We start from the raw sequence: 22,231 nt of genomic DNA, 5'->3' as shown, positions 1-22,231 counted from the left end.
AACGACAAGCTACCTTCAAAATGTCCAAGTAATTACAGGTTCAGGTCAAGAACTCTAGACCATATTGATTACATCTCTATGCAAGAAGGACCCTCCAGCACCATTTGTATCCATGATAACAGAGACCGCTTTTAAGGATCTGTGACATTAAGAATTTTCAGTCATATCAATGCCAGGAATGGAAAGCCAATGACCAGTCAGGCCTGTCAGTTGTTGCCTAAAGCAATAAGGACAAGCTGGGAATTCATCACACTGGAACTTCATCTGCCAGCTGCATTCACACATTTTCACCACCTGAATAGTTGATTCTCTTCAACTCCCATGTGACTCATTTCAGCATACAGTGTTTTGAAATTAATATTTGATTAGGCAGGGTAGAAAGAGGTTTGGACTTATCTGAGGTGTCACCATAATGCACTTTAAGTAATTTTAAGTATCAGGAGCTAGGTGTCCTAGGTCCTGTTCCTTGACTATTGCTGAACTGGACCTGTGATCCTAATTAAAGAAGATTAAATGAGATGAGACATGTGGCAAGACCTAGCACAGCGTTGGGCACCTAACTGTTTATAAATTAATACTGGTTTCCCATCTCTTTTACTTCTGTCTATTGAAAAATACCTTGAAGATTCCTCATAGAGCCTCTTGATTATTCAGAGATGGGGATCTCACACTGCCAAAGAAACTTAAAAATCACCCTGCTACTTTTCCAATTTCCCTTTTTATCAAAAGTCCAAACCATCACTTAAATATAAACCTAAGAAATAAAGAGGCCAGTCACAGTGGCTCACGCCTGTAATCCCAGAACTTTGGGAGGCCGAGGCAGGTGAATCACAAGGTCAGGAGATCGACACCATCCTGGCTAACACAGTGAAACCCCGTCTCTACTAAAACTACAAAAAATTAGCCGGGCATGGTGGCGGGCGCCTGTAGTCCCAGCTACTCGGGAGGCTGAGACAAGAGAATGGCATGAACCTGGGAGGTGGAGCTTGCAGTGAGCCGAGATCGCGCCACTGCACTCCAGCCTGGACGACAGAGCGAGATTCAGTCTCAAAAAAGAAAAAAGAAATAAAGAAACAGAGTAGGCTTCTTAAAATTCCTTCCTTATGTTTAGATCTGAACAGTTTGATTATAATATGTCTAGGTATGGTTTTCTTTGTGTTTATTAATATCTCACTCAGCATACACTGAGTTTCTTAAAACTTTGACTTATGTCTTTCATTAACTTCGGAAAATTCTCAACCCTTCATGTATTTATTTTGCCATATCCTCTTCTTTTTTTCCATATATGTGAAATAATTACACAGATGTTAGACAGTTTGATATTGCTATAGTTTGATATACCGCTCACACTGAGTTCTATTTTATTTCAGTATTTTTCTCTCTCTGCTTCAGTTTTGATAAATTTTTACTTATCGTCATTATACTTAATAGTGAAATAATAAACCCTTCCTCCTAGGGTTGAGAAGAAAACAAGAATATTCAATATCATCATTTCCATTCAACATCGTAGTGGAGGTTTAACCAAGTGTAATATGGGAGAAAGATAAATATAAAGATTAAAAAGAAATAAAACCATCTTTATTTGCAGACGACATGATTACATAGTAGAAAATCCAAGAGATTCTACTATTAGAATGAATAAATGAATTTGGAAAAGTTGCTGGATACAAGTTCATTTTTTGTTTTGAGACAGGGTTTCTCCTCTGTCACCCAGGCTAGAGTGCAGTGATGCGGCCTTGGCTCACTGTAGTCTCAACCTCCTGGGCTCAAGCAATCCTCCCACCTCAGCCTCCCAGGTAGCTAGGACTACAGGTGCATGCCACCACACTCAGCTAATTTTTAAATTTTTTTTTGTAGAGACGAGGTCTCACTATATTGCCCAGGCTGGGATACAAGTTTATTATACAGAAAAGTATTTTATTCTATATGCTATAAAGAAAACTGACAAATGAAATAAAAACATGCTATAGTTACTATCATCAAAACGTAATAATAGAAAGAAAAAACTTATTTATATAAGATGTGTAAGACTTCTACATTGAAACTTACGAAGGAGAAATTAAAGAAGGCTTAAATAAGTGAATAGTTATAAAAGTTTATGTTTTGCCTGTAATCTCAGCTACTCAGAGGCTGAGGCACAAGAATCGCTCGAACCCTGGAGGTGGAGGTTGCAGTGAACCTATATCACACCACTGCACTCCAGCCTGGACAACAGAGTAAGACTCCATCTCAAAAAATAAAAAAAGCTTGTTTTGAAAGATTTAGTATTTTTAAGATGTCAATACTTCCAAATTTGATATACAGATTCAATGAAATCCCAATCCAATCTCATCTGAATTTCTGTAGAAATAAACAAACAAGCTAGTAATTTAATGTGTGTGTGTGTGTGTACGAGAATATGCATACCAGTGGTTTTCAAACATTTTAAAATTCAGGATCCCAGTGTGCTTAAAAAAACTCAGGACCCCGGCCAGGTGCAGTGGCTAATACCTGTAATCCCAGCACTTTGGGAAGCCAAGGTGGGCAGATCACTTGAGCTCAGAAGTTCAAGACCAGCCTGGCCAACATGGTGAAACCTTGTCTCTACTAAAAATACAAAAATTAGCCAGGCATGGTGGCACATGCCTGGAGTCCCAGCTACTCGGGAGGCTGAGGCAGGAGAAGCACTTGAACCTGGAGGCAGAGGTTGCAATGAACCGAGATTGCACCACAGCACTCCAACCTGGGTGACAGAGCGAGATTGTCTCAAAAAAACAAATAAACGACAACAACAACAAAAAACCCAGGACCCCAAAGATCTTTGGTTTATATGTACTATATCTATCAACATTCAATACAATTATGTATCACCTAATTTAAAAACAATGATAAAGCCTCTATGTAGAAATATAAATTACATTCTACATAAAAATATTTTCTAAACAAAAAGTAGTGAGAAAAGTAACATTTTTAAGAGAAAATCTTCTAATAGACAACAGCTAATTCTCATATATGCTATTGCATGCTATCTGTTCTGATATGCTGTTTTGGTTGACGTACACGAAGAAAAGTTGGTCTAACTCAAATACGTAACTGCTAAAAGATAAAGTATATTAATAGCATTTTCAGGTTCTGGGGATATTCTTCCTTGATATGATCCTTAACAAATTAGTTGCAATGTGGAATCTGAAACCATATCAATTAACTTTCATATTCTATTACATTAAAATCCTTTGTCCTATCTTGCATTTGGAATGAGTCCTTTACTCTTGCATGATTTTGTAGCAACATGAAACTGGTCATTTGGAAAATGTTGCAGATGTTCCAAATGCTGATATATTTTAATATCTATCAGGTAAAAAATCATATTAGTTAATATCACTACTTATTTAATGAGAAATTTTTTTTTTAAGACAGAGTTTCACTCTTGTTGCCCAGGCTGGAGTGCAATGGCACGATCGTGGCTCACTGCAACCTCTGCCTCCCGGGTTCAAGCAATTCTCCTGCCTCAGCCTCCCAAGTAGCTGGGATTACAAGCACGCGCCACCACACGCAGCTAATTTTTTGTATTTAGTAGAGACAGGGTTTCACCATGCTGGTCAGGCTGGTCTTGAACTAACCTCAGGTGATCCACCCGTCTTGGCCTCCCAAAGTACTGGGATTATACGCGTGTGCCATCGTGCCCGGCCAAGAAATGTCTTTAAATATTGGGACACTGTTAAGCAGACAGTGGTGGATACAAGGTTTTCAAATTTCTAATTTTCAATTGAAAGCTAGAATGTTATTATTGGTAATATATATTGTTAGTTGTTTTCTTCAAAGTGACAGGGTTTGCTTATTTTTGAGAAAATTTCTGCCAAATGCCCATGTCTGAATAAACATAGTTTGTTTTATTCAGATAAAACGGTATTCCATGAAAACAGTTGCTAGTTCAGTTTACAAACCACAATGGCTTTCCCTCAAGACAACAATTGTGTATTCATTCCCACTTGATATACAGAATATTAAGAAGTTACACAAGGATCAAAACTTAATAAAATTAAAGTTGATGATTTTTACTGCTTCAAAGATATTCTTAGGTGAATACAGCTTAAAAAAGAACTCGAAGTAGGTAGCAGAGGCTACTAGCATAGTTAGGTGCCATTGCCTTTACTATGATAACAGGCCACCAGTTTTATCCACAATTGCTTCTGCACCATCTATACTAAATTTCACCACAGTAGAAAAAACAAAGGCAAATAATAACTTGGTACTAGTATAAAAATAATTTTGACTTAATAGACCACTTGAAAGTGTCTTGGGAATTCCCAGAGTTCTGTGGACCACACTTTGAAAAACCACTGGTATGTTGGTACAAATGCACATGTGTGGAAATGCAAAGGCCCTAGAATAGCCAAGATAACCAGAATGAAAAACAAAGGTGGAGGCCTTAAAATATGAGACTTCAAAACTTATTAAACATCTACAGTAATTAAGATAGTACAATGTGGGTAAAAAGACAGCTATATAAATCAATGTAACAGAATAAAGAACCCAAGAAAAAATAAAATTTTTAAAAACGCATCAGTGCAATTCATGAAAGGAAAGGCGTATCTTTTTGATAAACAGTGTGGGAGCAACTGGAAGAAACTAAACACCTTGATCCCTGCCCTACATCAAAATAAAATTTTTGTTTGTTTGTTTAAACAAGGTCTTGCTCTGCCACCTAGGCTAGAGTGCAGCAGCGCGATCACAGCTCACTGTAGCCTCAACCTCTCAGGCTTAAGTGATCCTCCCATCTCAGCCTCCTAAGGAGCTGGGACAACAGGTGTGCACCACCATGCCTGGCTAATTTTTGTACTTTTTGTACAGACAGGGTTTCGCTGTGTTGCCCAGGCTGGTCTCAAACTCCTAAACTCATGCAATCTGCCCACTTGGGCCTCCCAAAGTGGGATTATAGGCATAAGCCACCACGCCTGACCACTCACAATAAAAATTAATTTGAAAAGGATCATAGTCCTAAATGTGAAGGCTAAAACGATACAATTTCTAGAAAAGAGTTATCTCTTCAAGACTGGAGGGGCTGGGCATGGTGGCTCACATTTGTAATCCCAGCACTTTGGGAGGCCGAGGCAGGCAGATCACCTGAGGTCAGGAGCTCAAGACCAGCCTGGCCAACATGATGAAACCTCGTCTCTACTAAATATACAAAAAATTAGCTGGGCGTGGTAGTGGGCACCTGTAGTCCCAGCTACTCGGGAGGCTGAGGCAGGATAATCACTTTGAACCTGGGAGACGGAAGTTGCAGTGAGCCAAGATCATGCCACTGCACTCCAGCCTCGGTGACAGAGTGAGACTCTGTCTCAAAAAAAAAAAAGAAAAGAAAAAGACTGGACAAAAGATTTTTTTTTGTTTGTGAAAACATAAAAGGAAAAAACAATGAAAAAATTAGATTTTTGCTTGTCAAAAGATACCATTAAGAAAGTAAAAAGGCAATTAACTGAAAGAAAATATTTGCAATGCACATATCTCACAAAAGGCCCATATCCAGAATATTTAAAGAACACTTGGTATTCAATAAAGACAACATATCTAATAAAAATCAGTGAGTTAACTAGGACATTACAAAAGATGATATCCAAATGGCCAATGAGTATATTAAAGATGCTCAATATCATTACTCAGCAGAGAAAAGCAAATTCAAACCATAGTTCACATCCACTGGAATGGTTAAAATAAAGATCAATAATATCAAGCGTTGATGAGAATGTGGAGCAACTGGAATGCTCATGCACTGCTGATAAGAATGCAAAATGGTACAGTCATTTTGGAAGACATGTTGGCAGTTCCTAATAAAGTTAAACATATGCCTACTTTGTGATCTGGCAATTCCAATACTAGGGATATGCCCAAAGGAAATGTATGCATATGTTGACGAGAGAGAGACAGACAGACAGACAGACTTATAAAAAAATGTTTACAGCAGCTTTATTCCTAATAGCCAAAAGCTGGAAATGACAGAATAATGGATATATAAACTGTGGTATATTTGCAGAATGGAACACTACACTGCAATATTAAAAATGAACTAGTGATACATGTAATACCTGGATGAATCTCAAACAAATTAATTTGAGCAAAAGAAGTTAGATACAAAAGCATAGACACAAGACGATTCCAATCACATGAAGTTTAATACAGGCAAAGCTAATCTGTGATGATAAAAGTGGTTACCTCTAGGTCACAGGTAGTATTAACTGGAAGGGGCATAAGAAACTTTCTGGGTTGATGGAAATATTCTATGTTTTTATGTGAGTGGTAGCTAACTGAGTATAAAAATTCATCAAGCTGTATGATTAAAACATGAGCATTTTTGCTGTACCCAAATTATACCCTAATTTTAAAAACATCTTCAGAGGTGCTTGAAAACACAGGTTCATCCATGTTTGAAGCTGAAAGGGACTCCACTGAGACTAGAACTAACAAAGATCCATAAATTAGTGGTCATTATTCTTTCCTTAACACCAAGCTTCCAGAACAAGACTTTTCTCTGGAACAACTATTTTCATTTTGATTATTTACTTTAGCCTTTCTGTGACAGTTCTCAACAATATCCAGAGGGAATATCAGGAGCTCTGGTTCTGACTAGTTGACCAAGTGGGGTCCCAAGCTGCTCTTTAATTGCCCACTGGGCTTACTATTCAATGGAGAGGGGCTCTTTGTTTGTTTCTAAGTTTATAGATGGCACCTATAAGCATAAGCCTCTCAGGCTCTTGCACACAGTTTAAAATAGTGTTGCACTAACAGTTTGACACTCATGTCACTAAGACAAATGGAATTCCCGGTTCAGACTTAAACAAATTCTAATAGTGCCCCCAATCTTGTCCCCCTGCCACCACAGTCTGATGCAACAGACTACATAAACAGTCCAGCCCTGTACGAGAGGCAGAGTAAATGTACAAAAGTGAAAAGTTGGGTCTTTGGTCAAAAAGTCCCATGTAAATATGTGGAACCCTAGTATATCAACAGTGAGAAGCACTGCATCAATTCCCTCTCAAAATGCTTAGGAAAGATTTAAAGCCATGTCAAGGACCTGGTGCTTGCAATACAGAAAGCACAGGCAAGGTTTTAGTTGACACAAAGATTTATTCAAAGAAGCAATGTGTCATCAGAAGACACTTTCCCAACAGCTTCTTCTACTTCTGTTTACTGTTTCTTCATCTTCAAATGAGGCTATCATTTTTTCTTAATTGTGCTGAACTAAAATTTCCCTCATTGTTAACTTGACTTTGGTCTTCTAACATCCTATAAATACTAGAAAGAAGAAAGGGCCAGGCGTGGTGGCTCACACCTGTAATCCCAGCACTTTGGGAGGCCGAGGCGGGCGGATCGCGAGGTCAGGAGTCTGAGACCAGCCTGACCAATATGGTGAAACCCCATCTCTACTAAAATACAAAAGTTAGCCGGACATGGTGGTGCATGCCTGTAATCCCAGCTACTCGGGAGGCTGAGGCAGGAGAATCGCTTGAACCCGGGAGGCAGAGGTTGCAGTGAGCCAAGATCACGCCACTGCACTCCAGCCTGGGCAACACAGCGAGACTCCATCTCAAAAATAAAAAAAAAGAAAGAAAGAAATAAAGAAGAATAAGAGGAATGTTTAAATCAGAAGAGGAGAGATACAGCTGAGCATTTTCCTTATGGGCAAATAAGGTCTTTTCCCTATGTTCTTAATCTCTAAAACTTACTTTTGATTTTATACAGACAGTAGATAGTCGAAAGATTAGAATTAATTTAATGTATACACTTACTCATTTCTAATATAAAAGCCAATCTTAATATTTGAGTTTGAATATTTTTTCCCCTCTGAGGGATTGTTCACAGGTCAGGGCTGAGCCTTCTTTTAATTTCACTCTTATCCTTAATCTTCTTACTGATCCCACACAAGCTTTCAGTACCTAAGGTACATGCCCTGGAGTTTTCGTCACTTTATAATCATCAAGAATATCTGAAACTCTATTAATTGAAAATCACATCATTTATTATAAAAAATCTTCATATTTCTGAAGAACTTTATATTCAGGAGTTACTTTAGGAAATAATTTGAACACACCCCTTCCAAAAAAGGTGGTAAAAAAAGTTTTGCACAGGGACTCTTAATCTTCTTTTACTGAAGTAGAAGTGAATGGCGTGGTAGGAGAATGACTTGAAGGTTTCAGCAAAAGTTCAAGACCATGATTATAAAGTCATGGCTTTTTTCACTCAGTTCTAGCTTTAAGACCATGGAGCTACGTGGCCACATCATTGTAGACTGAACAATGTCTCTCACTAATCTCTTTATTTTTACCATCAGCATCTCTGTGCCTCTGACAGCCTTTAAGAAATAGTATCTAAGTCAGCCTCAGGTTGGAATGGCAACTGTCGATACAGTGAAATATAATCTTAGAATACTCTTCCCCCAGGCTGGGCACGGTGGTTCACGCCTGTAATCCCAGCACTTTGGGAGGACGAGGTGGGTGGATCACCTGAGGTCAGAAGTTCGAGACTAGCCTAGACAACATGGTGAAACCCCGTCTCTACTAAAAATACAAAAAATTAGCTGGGCGTGGTGGTGCGTGCCTGTTAATTCCAGCTACTTGGGAGGCTGAGGCAGGAGAATCGCTTGAACCTGGGAGGCAGAGGTTGCAGTGAGCTTGAGATCGTGCCATTGTACCCCAGCCTGGGTGACACAGCGAGACTCCGTCTCAAAAAAAAAAAAAAAAAAAAAAAAAAAAAAAAAAAAAAAAAAAAAAAAAAAAAAAAAAAAAAAAGAGTGAAACTCCGTCTCGAAGAAAAAAAATAAAAAGAATACTCTTCCCCCAGTCCATGAACAAAATCTCTACATGATAAAAGAATGCCTCTATAAGAAGGTCCTTCCAGCACAGATTTGCTGCAAGACAAAATAAAAACTGCTCAAATAACCTCCTTGTCACCTATCTAATTGCACTTCTCTATTAATGAGTATTATTTGTTTTTTTGAAGGTGATGTACCAAATGCCAAACACATAAAGTAGGCATAAATGATCATTATAAAATCAATCAAATCAAACTAGTTTGGGATTTTAAGTGTGTAATTTTCTTCAGTAAACAAGTTATTTTGATAGTGGGGAAAATTAGGTGCTCAAAAGGTATCTCCTAAATTAATTATTTTTATTACTTCAATTGTACAACAAAAGTAGTATTTCTCTTGAGTCAAGAACAACAAAAAACCCCAAGTCTGCAACTTTGTCCCTATTTACTGAAATGCTTGATGTAACACTAATACCTTATGATCCAAGGCTGCTCAGGATAAGAAGTCATTTTTCTTATCTGTCACATTGTCCTCCTCACACTACCATCGTCCTCAGGCATGTACACAAACACTGCTTCCACCACACTTCCTTAGGCATGTACACAAACACTGCTTCCACCACACCTCATAACTTTATAAAATGTTTTCTTTAATAGAGTTTGATAAAGATGTCTGCTCTGCATACGAGTCACGCAAAAGTTTGTCTTTCGATATCAATTATCTGAGTTCTTTGTTAGTAAACGTCCGTCTCCAGAGTAAAACCACAAATCAGGACAAACAAACTCAGGGTGAACCAGATCTTTCTAGGCTCTTTGATTTGATGACTCACAAGCAAGGAAAGGTTATCTATTAGGTACAGCCTTCAAGTTTTGGAACAAGAATAGTCAGCAATCTGGAAAACAAATTCCAACAAGACATTGACAGCTGTCTTTCTGCTTTCTCTTTAGAGGTCCTACACCTTTATCAAAAGAAGGGCACATGTTATAAGGTACAAAGAATAGAAAGAAATTCTTAGCTATCTAGCCAAAATGAACACACAGAAAAATGAATAAATTGATGCAGTGCTTTGGCTAGAAACACTATCAATGATTCATCGACATTGTTGTTCATCAGCTGGACATGGGAAAAAGTGAGCAACTGCCCCAAATCCCATTTGTTCTGGGTAGCCTGTGTCTTAGGTTAAAATCCTATAATGTGTCCATTACCAAAATGATTTCCTCAGCCAACAATGGAACATCTTACAATTATTTAACCCCCACAAATTTTAGGTAGGATGGTTTTTGTTTTGTTTTGTCTTTTTGAGACAGAGCCTTGCTCGGTCACCCAGGCTAGAGTGCATTGGCGCAATCTCAGCTCACTGCAACCTCTGCCTCCCGGGTTCAAGCGATTCTTGTGCCTCAGCCTCCTGAGTAGCTGGGATTACAGGCATGCGAAACCATGCCCAGCTAATTTTTGTATTTTTAGTAGGGACGGGGTTTCGCCATGTTAGCCAGGCTGGTCTCAAACACCTGACCTCAAGTGATCCACCGCTTCGGCCTCCCAAAGTGCTAGGATTATAGATGTGATCCACTGCGCCCAGCCGGTATGGTGTCATTAGAACCACCAAAGACAAGATGAGACAGATGTTATGGGAATAACATCTACTCATCAAGCAGTTATAGAACTGCTGAAAATCGAAAATACTCTATATGTATTTTATAGAGAGACGGTAAGAATCTAGTTCATAGGTGTCTAAAGGCATAGAATTTACCCTGTGCTTAAATCACTGAAGTTAATAATTTAAAAATATATATTTTAGGCAATATGTTCCTTTGCAAAAGCATGAACCAGAGATTACCAGATATTAAGAAATTGTGAAAAAAAACATTACGTGGTAAAAGTGGCACGCTATTTTAGTTTCAATGGAATAACGTTGTTAGATTAATACACAGATATCTAGAAAATAAACTGCAGACCCAAGATTTAAATAAAATATTTTCACTTTAAAAACTGTTATAATTGTCAAAGGATTTAATTATATCACATTAAATTCTATATCTGTGAATAAAGTAATTATATGAAAAATAATTATACTGCCACAAGGTTAGACAGAGCAAGAGCTGTCACTAAAATAGAGGGTTAGGTGTAACATGTGCTATAGGAATAATTAAAAAGATAATCCATGAAGTCATATAAAATGCTTGAAGGTAATACAGGGCAATGAAGACCAACAGAGGAGGTGCCACACTGGTCGTATCTCCAAGTAACAGGCAATGAAACCTCCAGATAAGCATCATCCTAATGTGCAGCTGACTCCAATGCATGGATCATAACCAGAGGTGCACTTACCGGCTCAGGAGCAATTATAAAAATTTATTAGATTCTTTTTAACAGAAGAATCTACAACAAAATTTTCCCATAAATATGTTTCCATAAAGAACTCAAATTATTTAGCCTCAATTTTGTTAGACTTGCTACCTTGATTTTTGTTAGCCTAGATGTTGTTTTCCACAGACGTAGAAAGTAATTCTGTCGACAACAGTTGGTCCTATTAAAGTAGATGGACATTCCACAACAGAACATTATTCACTCAAAAAATGCGTTAACATATATTTCTCATTCAAAAGGGATCCAAACCAATTGAGAGGTAGCTGAAGAGAGAATTACTCATAAAAGTCTAATTCCTTATCTATGAGGCTTCTTTAGCTCAAAGTTAAAGAAAGCAGCACACATGTTTCACTGTTTTGGTTGTCTTTCAGAAAGGTACCATGGCTTCCTGGAATGAAAACAGGCCTAGAAAAATAATAATAAAGCTTAGCCACCAAGAAGTTCTTTCCTACTCAAAAGATCGGTACTTTCAGGCAGAGAGGGTCAATGCCATCGAAACTCATACAGTGTATCTCTGATGCAAATTAAGTAATCTTAGGACTACTTACATATCAGATTATTTACATGTAGGATCTAATTCCTTATTCAAAAATCAACTTAAAAACTCTTCTTGCAAAAGGATTTAAATAACAGTTCACTGACGCTCCTCCCTTGTTGCATGAGATGACTTTACATACAGCTAAGATTGCTACATGATAAATATGGAATGTTGGCCAGACGCAGTGGCTCATGCCTGTAATCCCAACACTTTGGGAGGCTGAGGCGGGTGGATCACCTGAGGTCAGGAGTTCAAGACCAGCCTGACCAACAAGGTGAAACCCCATCTCTACTAAAAATACAAAAAGTAGCTGGGTATGGTGGCAGGTGCCTGTAGTCTCAGCTACTCGGGAAGCCGAGATAGGAGAACTGCTTGAACCCGGGAGGCAGAGGCTGCAGTGAGCCAAGATCGTGCCACTGCACTCCAGCATGGGTGACAGTAGGAGACTCTGTCTCAAAAAAATAAAAAATAAAAAATAAATATATATATATATATGGAGTGTTACCTCAGAATCTAGTATTGAATATGTCTACTTTCAATAACACAAGGTAACTGCTTTGGCAGCATGTGTTCCTAATAGCTAGTCACTCGACAATAAAACATCAGTAATCTGTTAGTTTAAGAAGGTTTAAAAAGCCCAATCAAGGCCTACTCTTGTAATCTCAAATAAAATAATTCAGATTAAAATATGTAACATTTCCAGGATTCACAATTGTAAATGATCATTCCAAACGAGCACAACAATCTCTTAGTATTCTCAGAATGTGACTAGAAAAAAGATTTATTGTTTAAGTTCCCTATCTCGATATCTCATTCAGTGCAGGGAAGCAATGATGGCAACTCTACACATTTCCATGCTCATTTCCAGGGGACAACCATGGTTGCCAAGTTAAAGCAGTAGGGACAAGTATGAGTCCTCTAAAGTAATAGTCTACATTAAAAATGAAGGCATAGCCCTAGATGGGGCAGCTCAGTAAGATGCAAGGTACAATCCACTAACCAAAAAATCAGAAAGCTAAGAATATGTATAAAAGCCATTAGCTTTGAAACTTAAAAATATATCCATATCCACAGACAGAAGCTTTGGTCTTTTTAAAGTGACCTTCACAAATCAGTTTTGTGTTTCCATTTTCTTTCACAGTTTAAGCCTCAATCAAATCAGCAGTCTCTAGGGATTTTGAAATCGCTATAGATTAAAATCCTCTCTGACTCAACTGTTTGACTAATGCCGAGTATTTAATAATTCTACTTGACAGAGAATTTTTGGACAAAATCCTGCCATGCGCTGTCTTCAGATGCTCCCCAGCTGCACTATAAAGCAAGGCATCACTGTCCTTATTTTATCACTTGACTTACAGGCGAGAAAATATATCACTACAGAGAATTCTACCATTTAGCAGGCCTGGCTGAAACAGTTTTATAATTACTAATGGAGCAACGATCACCTCTAAAGGCAAAGATCTCCTTCTCTGTACTAATGATACACATTCATAGCTTGTTTCCAACGATAGGAAATTAATAACTGTGATAGATAGACCAGGGTTAAGTTAATGAATTTTTAAACTTGATGCTTTTGATAATAAAATCATTCAAGCTATAGCATTTGGACTCTCTCTACTTCCACAGATTAGGCGCTTTGATACTCAATAGGTTGAGTAAATTGAATCCATAGGTTGTATTTACGTTCTCTGTCAAGGTTGCTTCTCCACATTTCAGTGATCAAAGGCAAAACAGTCATCAACCCTGTAGCCTTCAATACTGTGTTCATTACATTTAATCAAGTGCCAACTCCACTGTATCATTCACCAACCTTACGAATGCTTAAAAGCATGGCATTGTTCAGCAACAAATATAGGCACAGTACTGTATTAAAACACACACACACCACAAAACAAAAAAACAGAGAGGAAAGCAAATAAATGTCATCCTCTACATTGTGCGAGAAAATTAGTTAAAAATGCACAGGACTGCCCAATAAATATTTCAGAGGTGGTTTTCTACCTGAGGCAGCATCAATCACTGTGGAAACTCCCCTTCGATCAGAGACTGGACGGGATGACCCTGGCATGCTGACTGGGTCAGAGCGGACTGGCTGGATCCTGCAATGCAATTTAATTTAATTCACATATGTTACTGGCATCAAAACTGTCACTTGCTACAAAAGACCTTAAATCAGGAATGCTGGAGTAGCACAATCCATTAAAGAACCATCCATTCTAAAACAAGACAAACAAGGGAGCTGCAGTCCCTAATTGCTGCACAAGGATAAAGCACTACAAACATTCTCTACACTCTGGACCCCTTCTAACTTATTTTTGTGTGTTATTTCACAGATTTTTAAGGAAGGGACCGAAAAGCTGACATTAATTTAAAGGGATACAATAAGTAGAATGGGAGAGGAAATAAAACACTGAAAATGTTTATACTGAAACCTTTGGGATTTCCAAGGGAAACACATGAAGAGTTTTGAGAATCCTGAAATTCACTAATATCACCATAGCTATTAATGTGTTCCATAAAAGGCAGCAATGTGTAATTTCAAATTTTGAGATGCTCCATTAAAATCCTTAATGAAAGTTACTTTATATCTGACAGTAAGCATAGGATAACAAAGATGTACTGTGGCTGGGGTGGGTCACTACTAACTGAGCTACCTTTTCAAAATTACCAACTAGCATACAAGAATCAATTAGAACCTCAGTAAACGTGCAAATTACTACACACAATTTAAAGTTGCTTAAGAATAATAAACATCCATCCTGGCTAACATGGTGAAGCCCCGTCTCTACTAAAAATGCAAAAATTAGCCGGGTGTGGTGGCATGCACCTATAGTCCCAGCTACTCAGGAGGCTGAGGCAGGAGAACTGCTTGAACCCAAGAAGCAGAGGTTGCAATGAGCCGAGATCATGCCACTGCACTCCAGCCTGGGTGACAGAGCAAGACTCTGTCTCAAAAAAAAAAAAAAAAAAAAGAATAATAAACATATAAATGCCAAATGCTGAGTGTCTCTTTTTAGTTGCATTAGAATAAATACTATTAACATAAAAGTATCTGGAAGATTAAAAGATCTGAAAGTCCCAGGCAACTTAGTGAAACAAAAACTTATTACAACAGTATATGCATGCATTTCTGGTAATTCATTCATACAGTAAGTATTTACTGAATATTAATTGCTTGTAGGCATTACTCTGAGAACAAGCAGAAACAAAACATAAAATACAGACCAATGTGTATATATATGACATAGCACATGAACATTCATGACAATGCAAAATAAAACTAAAGTATAAATATGAATGACATAAATAATAAAAGCTCAGATTGAGGAGATGCGGGAATACATGCAGGGTCCACATCAGTTAGAGATCTTGCAGAGCTGGAACAGGGATTAGGTCTGTATATAGTAATAGTATATACGCATAATGAAGAGGAGCAAGAAATGCCTTTTAAGCACAGGACTACAACATGCAGAAACTTAGATTAGTGACTGAATACGATAGATTCAGGGCATCTTGAAGTGCGTGATTTGGCTGAAGTACAGAGTTCATAAAGGCTACTGATGGAAGATAAAAAGTTGATAAGAAACATGGGACAGATGACAGAAGCCTGAAATGCCAAGTATGAACTGCAGACTAGTTACAAAATGCATGCATTTGTTGTGAGGAAGAGAAAAAAGGAGCGAGGTATAGGATTTTATTTTACCGGAAGGTGAAAATACTGATTAACAAATATTGATTACTGCTATGTAGGACTACCCAATATTCATTCCACTCCAGCTAATTTTTCTAAGCCAATCATGGTAATCTCATCACAACTTGGCAGTGGTTAGTTAGGAGATAGGTAAGCCTAAACTAATGTGGGCCAGTTATAAAAGAGAAGTTTATTTAAAGTGTCTGGAAAAGAAGTTTCCTTGTTCTTGAGAACAACAAAAAGCTAGCCTCTTAGATATGGTCAGTCCATTCAAAGTTATGCCCCCTTCTAGTCTAAACAACTTCCTATGTGGGCTAATACATTTCCTATAGTTAGTCAATTTATATTGGGGTTTCTGAGTAATCCAGAGTTGGAAGTAGGGTGTGAATGGGGCTACAGATGAAGCAAGATTGGCCATGAGTTGATAGCTGAAGCTGGACAACAGATATATGGGGGTTTATGCTATTTTTCTTTTTATTTTATATATGTTTGAATTTTCTTCATAATTAAAAAAAGAGAAAAACTGGTTGGGATGATGGAAACGTTCTGAAATTAGTGGGATGGATGCCAAACATAGTGAATATACTAAAACCCACTGAATTGTACATTTTAAAACTGGTAAATTTCATGTTATGTGAATTATATCTCAGTTAAATAAAATAAAATAAATGATAACCAATTTCTGAGGAGCTAATCTTGAGTGGAAAGAGAGGCTTTGCATACTCAGCATCTTTTACATTATATGTTTCTCAGGTCTGTTAGCAAATATTTCATTGCCCATTCTTTTTAAACACCTGCTCTGGGTAAAGAGCTTGCCTGATTCCCTTATGGATGAGAGTCAACACTATGCCTGCCTGTTTCCCATTTTGGTTAGGGGGCAGGGAGGAAGGTTATCACTGCACTACATATTATTATCGGTATCCTATGGGGTACAGGACAGTGTACTAGGTGTTAAGGGTCAGGTGAGCCCCAAAAAATCTAAACAAGGACTTCACAATTTAAGAGAGAAAGTAAAGCCAATGGTCGGCCATAGGCCACCATGCACAGGCGTGTAGAAATCAGATGAGAGACAAGGAGCTGGGCTAGAGTGATCATAAACGAGAATGAGGAGAATCTCAATAGTTGGGTTTCTAATTGGATGCCTGGTGGGAAACGGTGGTACTAAAAAGGACTTAAAATTGATGTTAGTAAAATCTATATTTCCCATAAAAACTGCTGTAGGGTATTAGCCAAGGTCCCAACCAAGCTTACCTGCTGAAAGTTTAAAATATAAATTACAAACGCAATTAACAGAAATTTATAAACCTGCTGCTCAGTATAAAGGTTTCTAAAGGTTATATGTGTCCTGTAAACAGGATAATATTCTAATCAAACAGAAACAATTTAAAGTCATTCAGATTTAAACAAAATTTGGGGAGTTATTTATTATTATTAACAAAGGGAAAGTCTCTGAGAAAATTCTTAAGGATTCGGAAAAGTAGCTATATCTGCTTTTAAAAGAAGCCAGTTAGAACTATCTTAATAGAAGGACTATACCCGAGGAAAAGAGTAACAAAGAAAGCTGAGGAGGCCACAAAACAATGGGGCAAAACCTCCTCAGAAAAAGCACAGGGCTTTATAAATAGCAGCTGGTCAATCACTAGAAAAAAAAATGAGACAGTGTCTTGTGCACGGTTTAGCAAAAAAACTAAATGTGTTACATAGTTGTGAAGAGAATACATTGGTTACTTATCTTAAATGCTTTATTATTAACATTTAAATAACCAAATGACTGTTGTAAACATGAGTACACTGAATCACTAAGTTGAGGACTGCAAAGAATTGACTCCCTGATCATGGCTTGAGGTCCTAATCTAGACCATATTTGATCAATTAGCATCACTGAAAACTGGTCTGACACTCTCACTGTATTCTGTCATTATTTCCTGACATCTTGGTCAGAAAATGTCATTTTTAGAAACCTGGAGGAATTATGCTGGAACAAAAAAAAAATGTAGAGAAGAAAAAAACACAAAATACAAAGCAGACTAAACAAAAAATACTAAACAAGGTATTAAAAGGAGATACATTCTTCTTTATGAATCGTTCTTTTTGTTTGTTTGTTTGTTTGTTTGTTTGTTGTTTTGAGATGGAGTCTCACTCTGTTGCCCAGGCTAGAGTGCAGTGGCATGATCTCGGCTCACTGAAACCTCCGCCTCCTGTGTTCAAGCAATTCTCCTGCTGCAGCCTCCTGAGTAGCTGGGATCACAGGCGTGCACCACCATGCCTGGCTAATTTTTTGTATTCTTTTGGTAGAGATGGGGTTTCACCGTGCTGGCCAGGCTGGTCTTGAACTCCTGACCTCGTGATCCACCCTCCTCAGCCTCCCAAAGTGCTAGGATTACAGGCGTGACCCACCGTGCCTGGCCGAATCATTCTTTAAGAAGATACGTCAGGGGAAAGCAAAAATGTAAAAAGGGACAGCAGTTAGGAGTCTGTGAGATGTTGCTAGGGTGCTGGCATTAGGAATGGAGAGGAGTGGAAGGTTTCTAGATGTATTTTGAACAGAAATGACATAAGTTGGTGAAGAATTAGATGTGGCATGTGTGAAAGGAGAGATTTCAAAAATAACCTCTAGATTCTGTCTTGAGTAGGTAGTTTGTGGAGTCATTTAAAGAGATGAGGCCAGGCACAGTGGCTCATGCCTGTAATCCCCACACTTTGGGAGGCAGAGGCGGGCAGATCACCTGAGGTCAGGAGTTCAAGACCAGCCTGGCCAACACAATGAAACTCCATCTCTAGTAAAAACACAAAAACTAGGCAGGCGTGGTGCCACGTACCTATTACTCAGGAGGTTGAGTAATACCAGTTACTCAGGAGGTTGAGTAATACCAGTTACTCAGGAGGTTAAGTAATACCAGTTACTCAGGAGGTTGAGGTAGGAGAATCGCTTGAATACAGGAGGCAGATGCTGCAGTGAACTGAGATCACATCACAGCACTCCAAACCAGGTGACAGAGTGGGACTCAGTCTCAAAAAAAAAAAAAAAAAACTACTCATGCCTGTAATCCCCACACTTTGAGAGGCAGAGGCGGGCAGATCACTTGAGGTCAGGAGTTCGAGACCAGCCTGGCCAACATGTTGAAACCCTGTCTCTACTAATAATACAAAAATTAGCTGGGTCTGGTGGCGGGCACCTGTCATCCCAGCTACTCAAGAGCCTAAGGCAGGAGAACTGCTTGAACCCAGGAGACGGAGGTTGCAGTGAGCAGAGATCACACCATTGCACTCCAGCCTGAGTGACAGAGCGAGACTCCATCTCAAAAAATAAAATAAAAAATAAATAAAATAAAATAAAGAGATGACAAAGAATAGGGGTGAGAGCAGGATTAGGCAGTGAGATGAAGAGTCGCAATTCAGACCCAAGTAGGCAGCTGGCCATACTCTAGGCATATCTCCTGGCACCTCCTGGCAGGTACCCAGTAAATATGTGTCATATTTTCTAAACAGATACATCAGGCATAATCCAACTTTGCAACAATTTTCATTTTGTTATAAAAATTTTTTATTGTTACTGACAAAGACAAAAACATATTTCCACTATGTAACTGGAACATATTTTCCCACTATTTTTTAAAAGGTATGCAAGAAAAAGGTCAGAGGGTTGTTTTATATTCAATTCAAGATATACTATAGAGTTTTTTTAAAGAGAAGACAAGAAAAGGGAGATTATATTACATTAGACCGAGTCCTTCATTATCTGTTGCACCCTAATGTGTCAAGTCTTGGTATAACAAATTAAACTGCTAAGCAAACTTGAGACTGCAAGTCAAAACTGTCTGAGTTGCAATTAAAAAAAAAGTTAATAATAAAAAGCATAATTTGTACACCTGTCCTAGGATTCCTACAAATAAGGATGAGAGAACATATATTATAAAAATATAGATGATAAACTATAACTGAATTTATACCAACATTTTTCCATCCAAAAACTTTATATAATCTAAAAGAAGGGAGATACAGGATTAGATAAAAATCACAGATGAAATTTAATTGAAAGGTGGTGCCAACTTCAGAAAGATCAGGAAAAGAATACATAATCAGATTCAAGCAGTTAGAAATATAAGCAAAGCATCAAAAAGTGGAATTGCTTGAAAAGTGCAGTGACTATTAGATTTAGGGAGAATATAATCTGAAAAACAAGTATTTATTGCATGTAATGCGATCCCACGAGACCCTACATACGATCCCAAGTAATGACAGTGAATTACGTGCAACAGTTCATGTAGTCTGCAACATGATACTGTGCCAAAAGGGGAAACCTAAATATTACATATGATGCTCATTTCACATGAACATATTAATCCTTTTGTTCAAATCACTCCCTAGTTCTCATTTCCTACCTGAGACTGTTGAGATCAAGATCATCTGTATCAAAATCCAAAAGAGGCTGTGGCGTGTCACTCGGACCATGAGACTGCAACACAGATGAACTGGATGAGATGACTGTGGTTTGGCCTGAGGGATGGATGGTTTTGAACTGGAACTGTGGACCCATCCACAGACGTCTATGGGGTCCAGTGTGTGTTACAATTTCAACCTGGAACAGAGTAGCAATGATGATTTAAATGATTTGTGATCCTGATTTGAGAGACTTCACAATCCCCCATTCTTCCTCTTAACACCCACATTCTTCAAGAAGTCCATGTTAAAGTGGGAAAGGGATAGGACACCCATAATTAAAAGGTGATGATAATCACAGCTGATGTAGACATTCAAAATATCCCTCTACTGCTTTTCATCAACATAAGCAAAGAATACATTTTGTGTACATATACACACACAGACACACATGCACACCTCACACACATATACAACAAAAAAATCACATGAAAGTAAAAGGACCAGTTGCTTGCCTCATATAACTAGTGTCAGCTCCCTAGGGTCTATGTTTTCATTCATTCTAGACAGTACTTACCATGTTGTGGGCATGCACTGAATACTACACCTATTAATCCACAGATTAAAAGTAATTCCTTCACTGAGGATCAAGCTTATGACAAACGTGAAGTTGTTCTTGAACTATCCAAGGAAAAGTAAAGGTCTGAAATAATTTTAATGCCCAAAGCCACTTTATTTCCACAATAAAATATTATAATATTTATTATACTGCCCTAATATTACTCCAATCCACTTTTAAATGAAAAAATTATTATATATTTTCTCTCAAACTAGATTTTTGTCTTCCAAATACCATTAATTAGTGTGTTTTCTCAACTGCCACAAATATCGACACAGGCATTTGATGTGCTACAAAACAGTAATACCAAAACACTTTATGAATTTCACGCTCAATGGAGGAGATAGGGAATGTTGCCAATGTTTTATTTTATTTATTTATTTTATTTTATTTTATTTCATTTTTTTTTGAGACGGAGTCTCGCTCTGTTGCCCAGACTGGAGTGCAGTGGTGCGATCTCGGCTCACTGCAAGCTCCGCCTCCCGGGTTCACGCCATTCTCCTGCCTCAGCCTCCCGAGTAGCTGGGACTACAGGCGCCCGCCACCACGCCCAGCTAATTTTTTGTATTTTTAGTAGAGACGGGTTTCACCGTGTTAGCCAGGATGGTCTTGGTCTCCTGACCTGGTGATCCGCCTGCCTCGGCCTCCCAAAGTGCTGGGATTACAGGCGTGAGCCACTGTGCCCGGCCACCAATATTTTATTAAACATTATAAAGTCAAAGAAGTGGGTAGAAGACACTTGGAAAAACCTGAAAATATATATATTACATGATTTTTTTTTTAAACAAATAATCAACTCAAATGAGAGACTAAGTATGCAAACTAGTTTCAATGTCTTGTCATTGGTACATTCATGCCTGTGCAAATACTTTATGTAATTGACTTCCACATGCCTTATTTTTGTCCTGAGTTCTTTTATATTTAATCACATTTCTCTGATTGTGGTGATTAATTCTTAACAAAACATAACTGAAAAGGTTCACAGAGTGTAGCCCTGTGTTTGTGAGTCCAAAAGGGCAAAAGCCTCATGGTCTCTGGAACAATACTCACATTCCCACTAATCACAGGGAGAAAAATGCTCAGATTGAGGACAGTGATTTCTGATTCAAGTAGTTGTATTCAGCAATGTAAATTAGGCCACAGATAAAGCATTCTGTGTATTTTAAGCTCAAAACCATCAGTGTCACAGAGCCGAGAGGTAAACAGATGCCTGTGCAATTTTACCGAGGCGATGGCCAGATGTTCCTATTCACTCTCCTGTTGTGTGTCGGATAAACATATTGTATATACTTTCACACTGACAGCACACATTACCCCTTTTTCTAATTGAAAAGTTGAAGTGAAGGACAGTGGTTTCTCTGCCAGCATTCCTTGGACAACATTTTGATTTTGGAAAAAACACACACATTTTGGGTTTACTTTATCTTCCTATCATTAAGAAAGGATGGACCGCCACATGCCAGGAACTGAAGAATTGACTTCCTTCAAGGAACTTTCTGTGAATATTTTTGGTGTGATGAAATAAATACATGTTACCTAGACACTGCTTGATTTTCCAGTTTACTTTACTTTTGATTTTCCAGACTTTAGTTTTCAGGCTACCCTCCTTGAGAAAGAAATGAAACTACAAATGGCCTCCACATTTTTGAGGCACCTGTCCGATGAAAAGCTGCCAGATTGGTAATCTGAGATAGGTCATTAGCTTCACAAAATGATGTCAGACTTGAGGCAGACATAACAGCATTTGTAACGAAGTCATTTGTAATCCCATCATTTTGAGATCTGCCCAAGTATCTTTTATTTCAAAGTCCTTGAGATGAAGACAGCTTCACCTGGCAAGGGAAGTGATGG

General features: G+C 38.2%; 1 protein-coding gene across 18 annotated transcripts in view; it reads right to left on the bottom strand.

The window, feature by feature from the left end:
- The window catches only part of BCAS3 (BCAS3 microtubule associated cell migration factor), a 703,320-nt gene that overhangs the window by 292,386 nt on the left and 388,703 nt on the right, over nt 1–22,231 (bottom strand). For all 18 annotated transcript variants that reach the window (XM_054457118.2, XM_063655621.1, XM_054457116.2 and 15 more), the window contains 2 exons: nt 19,764–19,960; nt 13,692–13,789 (listed from right to left, as the gene is read on the bottom strand). In XM_054457118.2, the coding sequence (XP_054313093.1) occupies nt 13,692–13,789; nt 19,764–19,960 (295 nt within the window). The remainder of the gene's footprint in view (nt 1–13,691; nt 13,790–19,763; nt 19,961–22,231) is intronic.

The sequence above is a fragment of the Pongo pygmaeus genome, chromosome 19 (assembly GCF_028885625.2).
Source record: "Pongo pygmaeus isolate AG05252 chromosome 19, NHGRI_mPonPyg2-v2.0_pri, whole genome shotgun sequence".
Taxonomy (NCBI): Eukaryota; Metazoa; Chordata; class Mammalia; order Primates; family Hominidae; genus Pongo; species Pongo pygmaeus.
The sequence above is the reverse complement of the archived record's forward strand: the minus strand, read 5'-3'. Positions and strand labels throughout refer to the sequence as shown.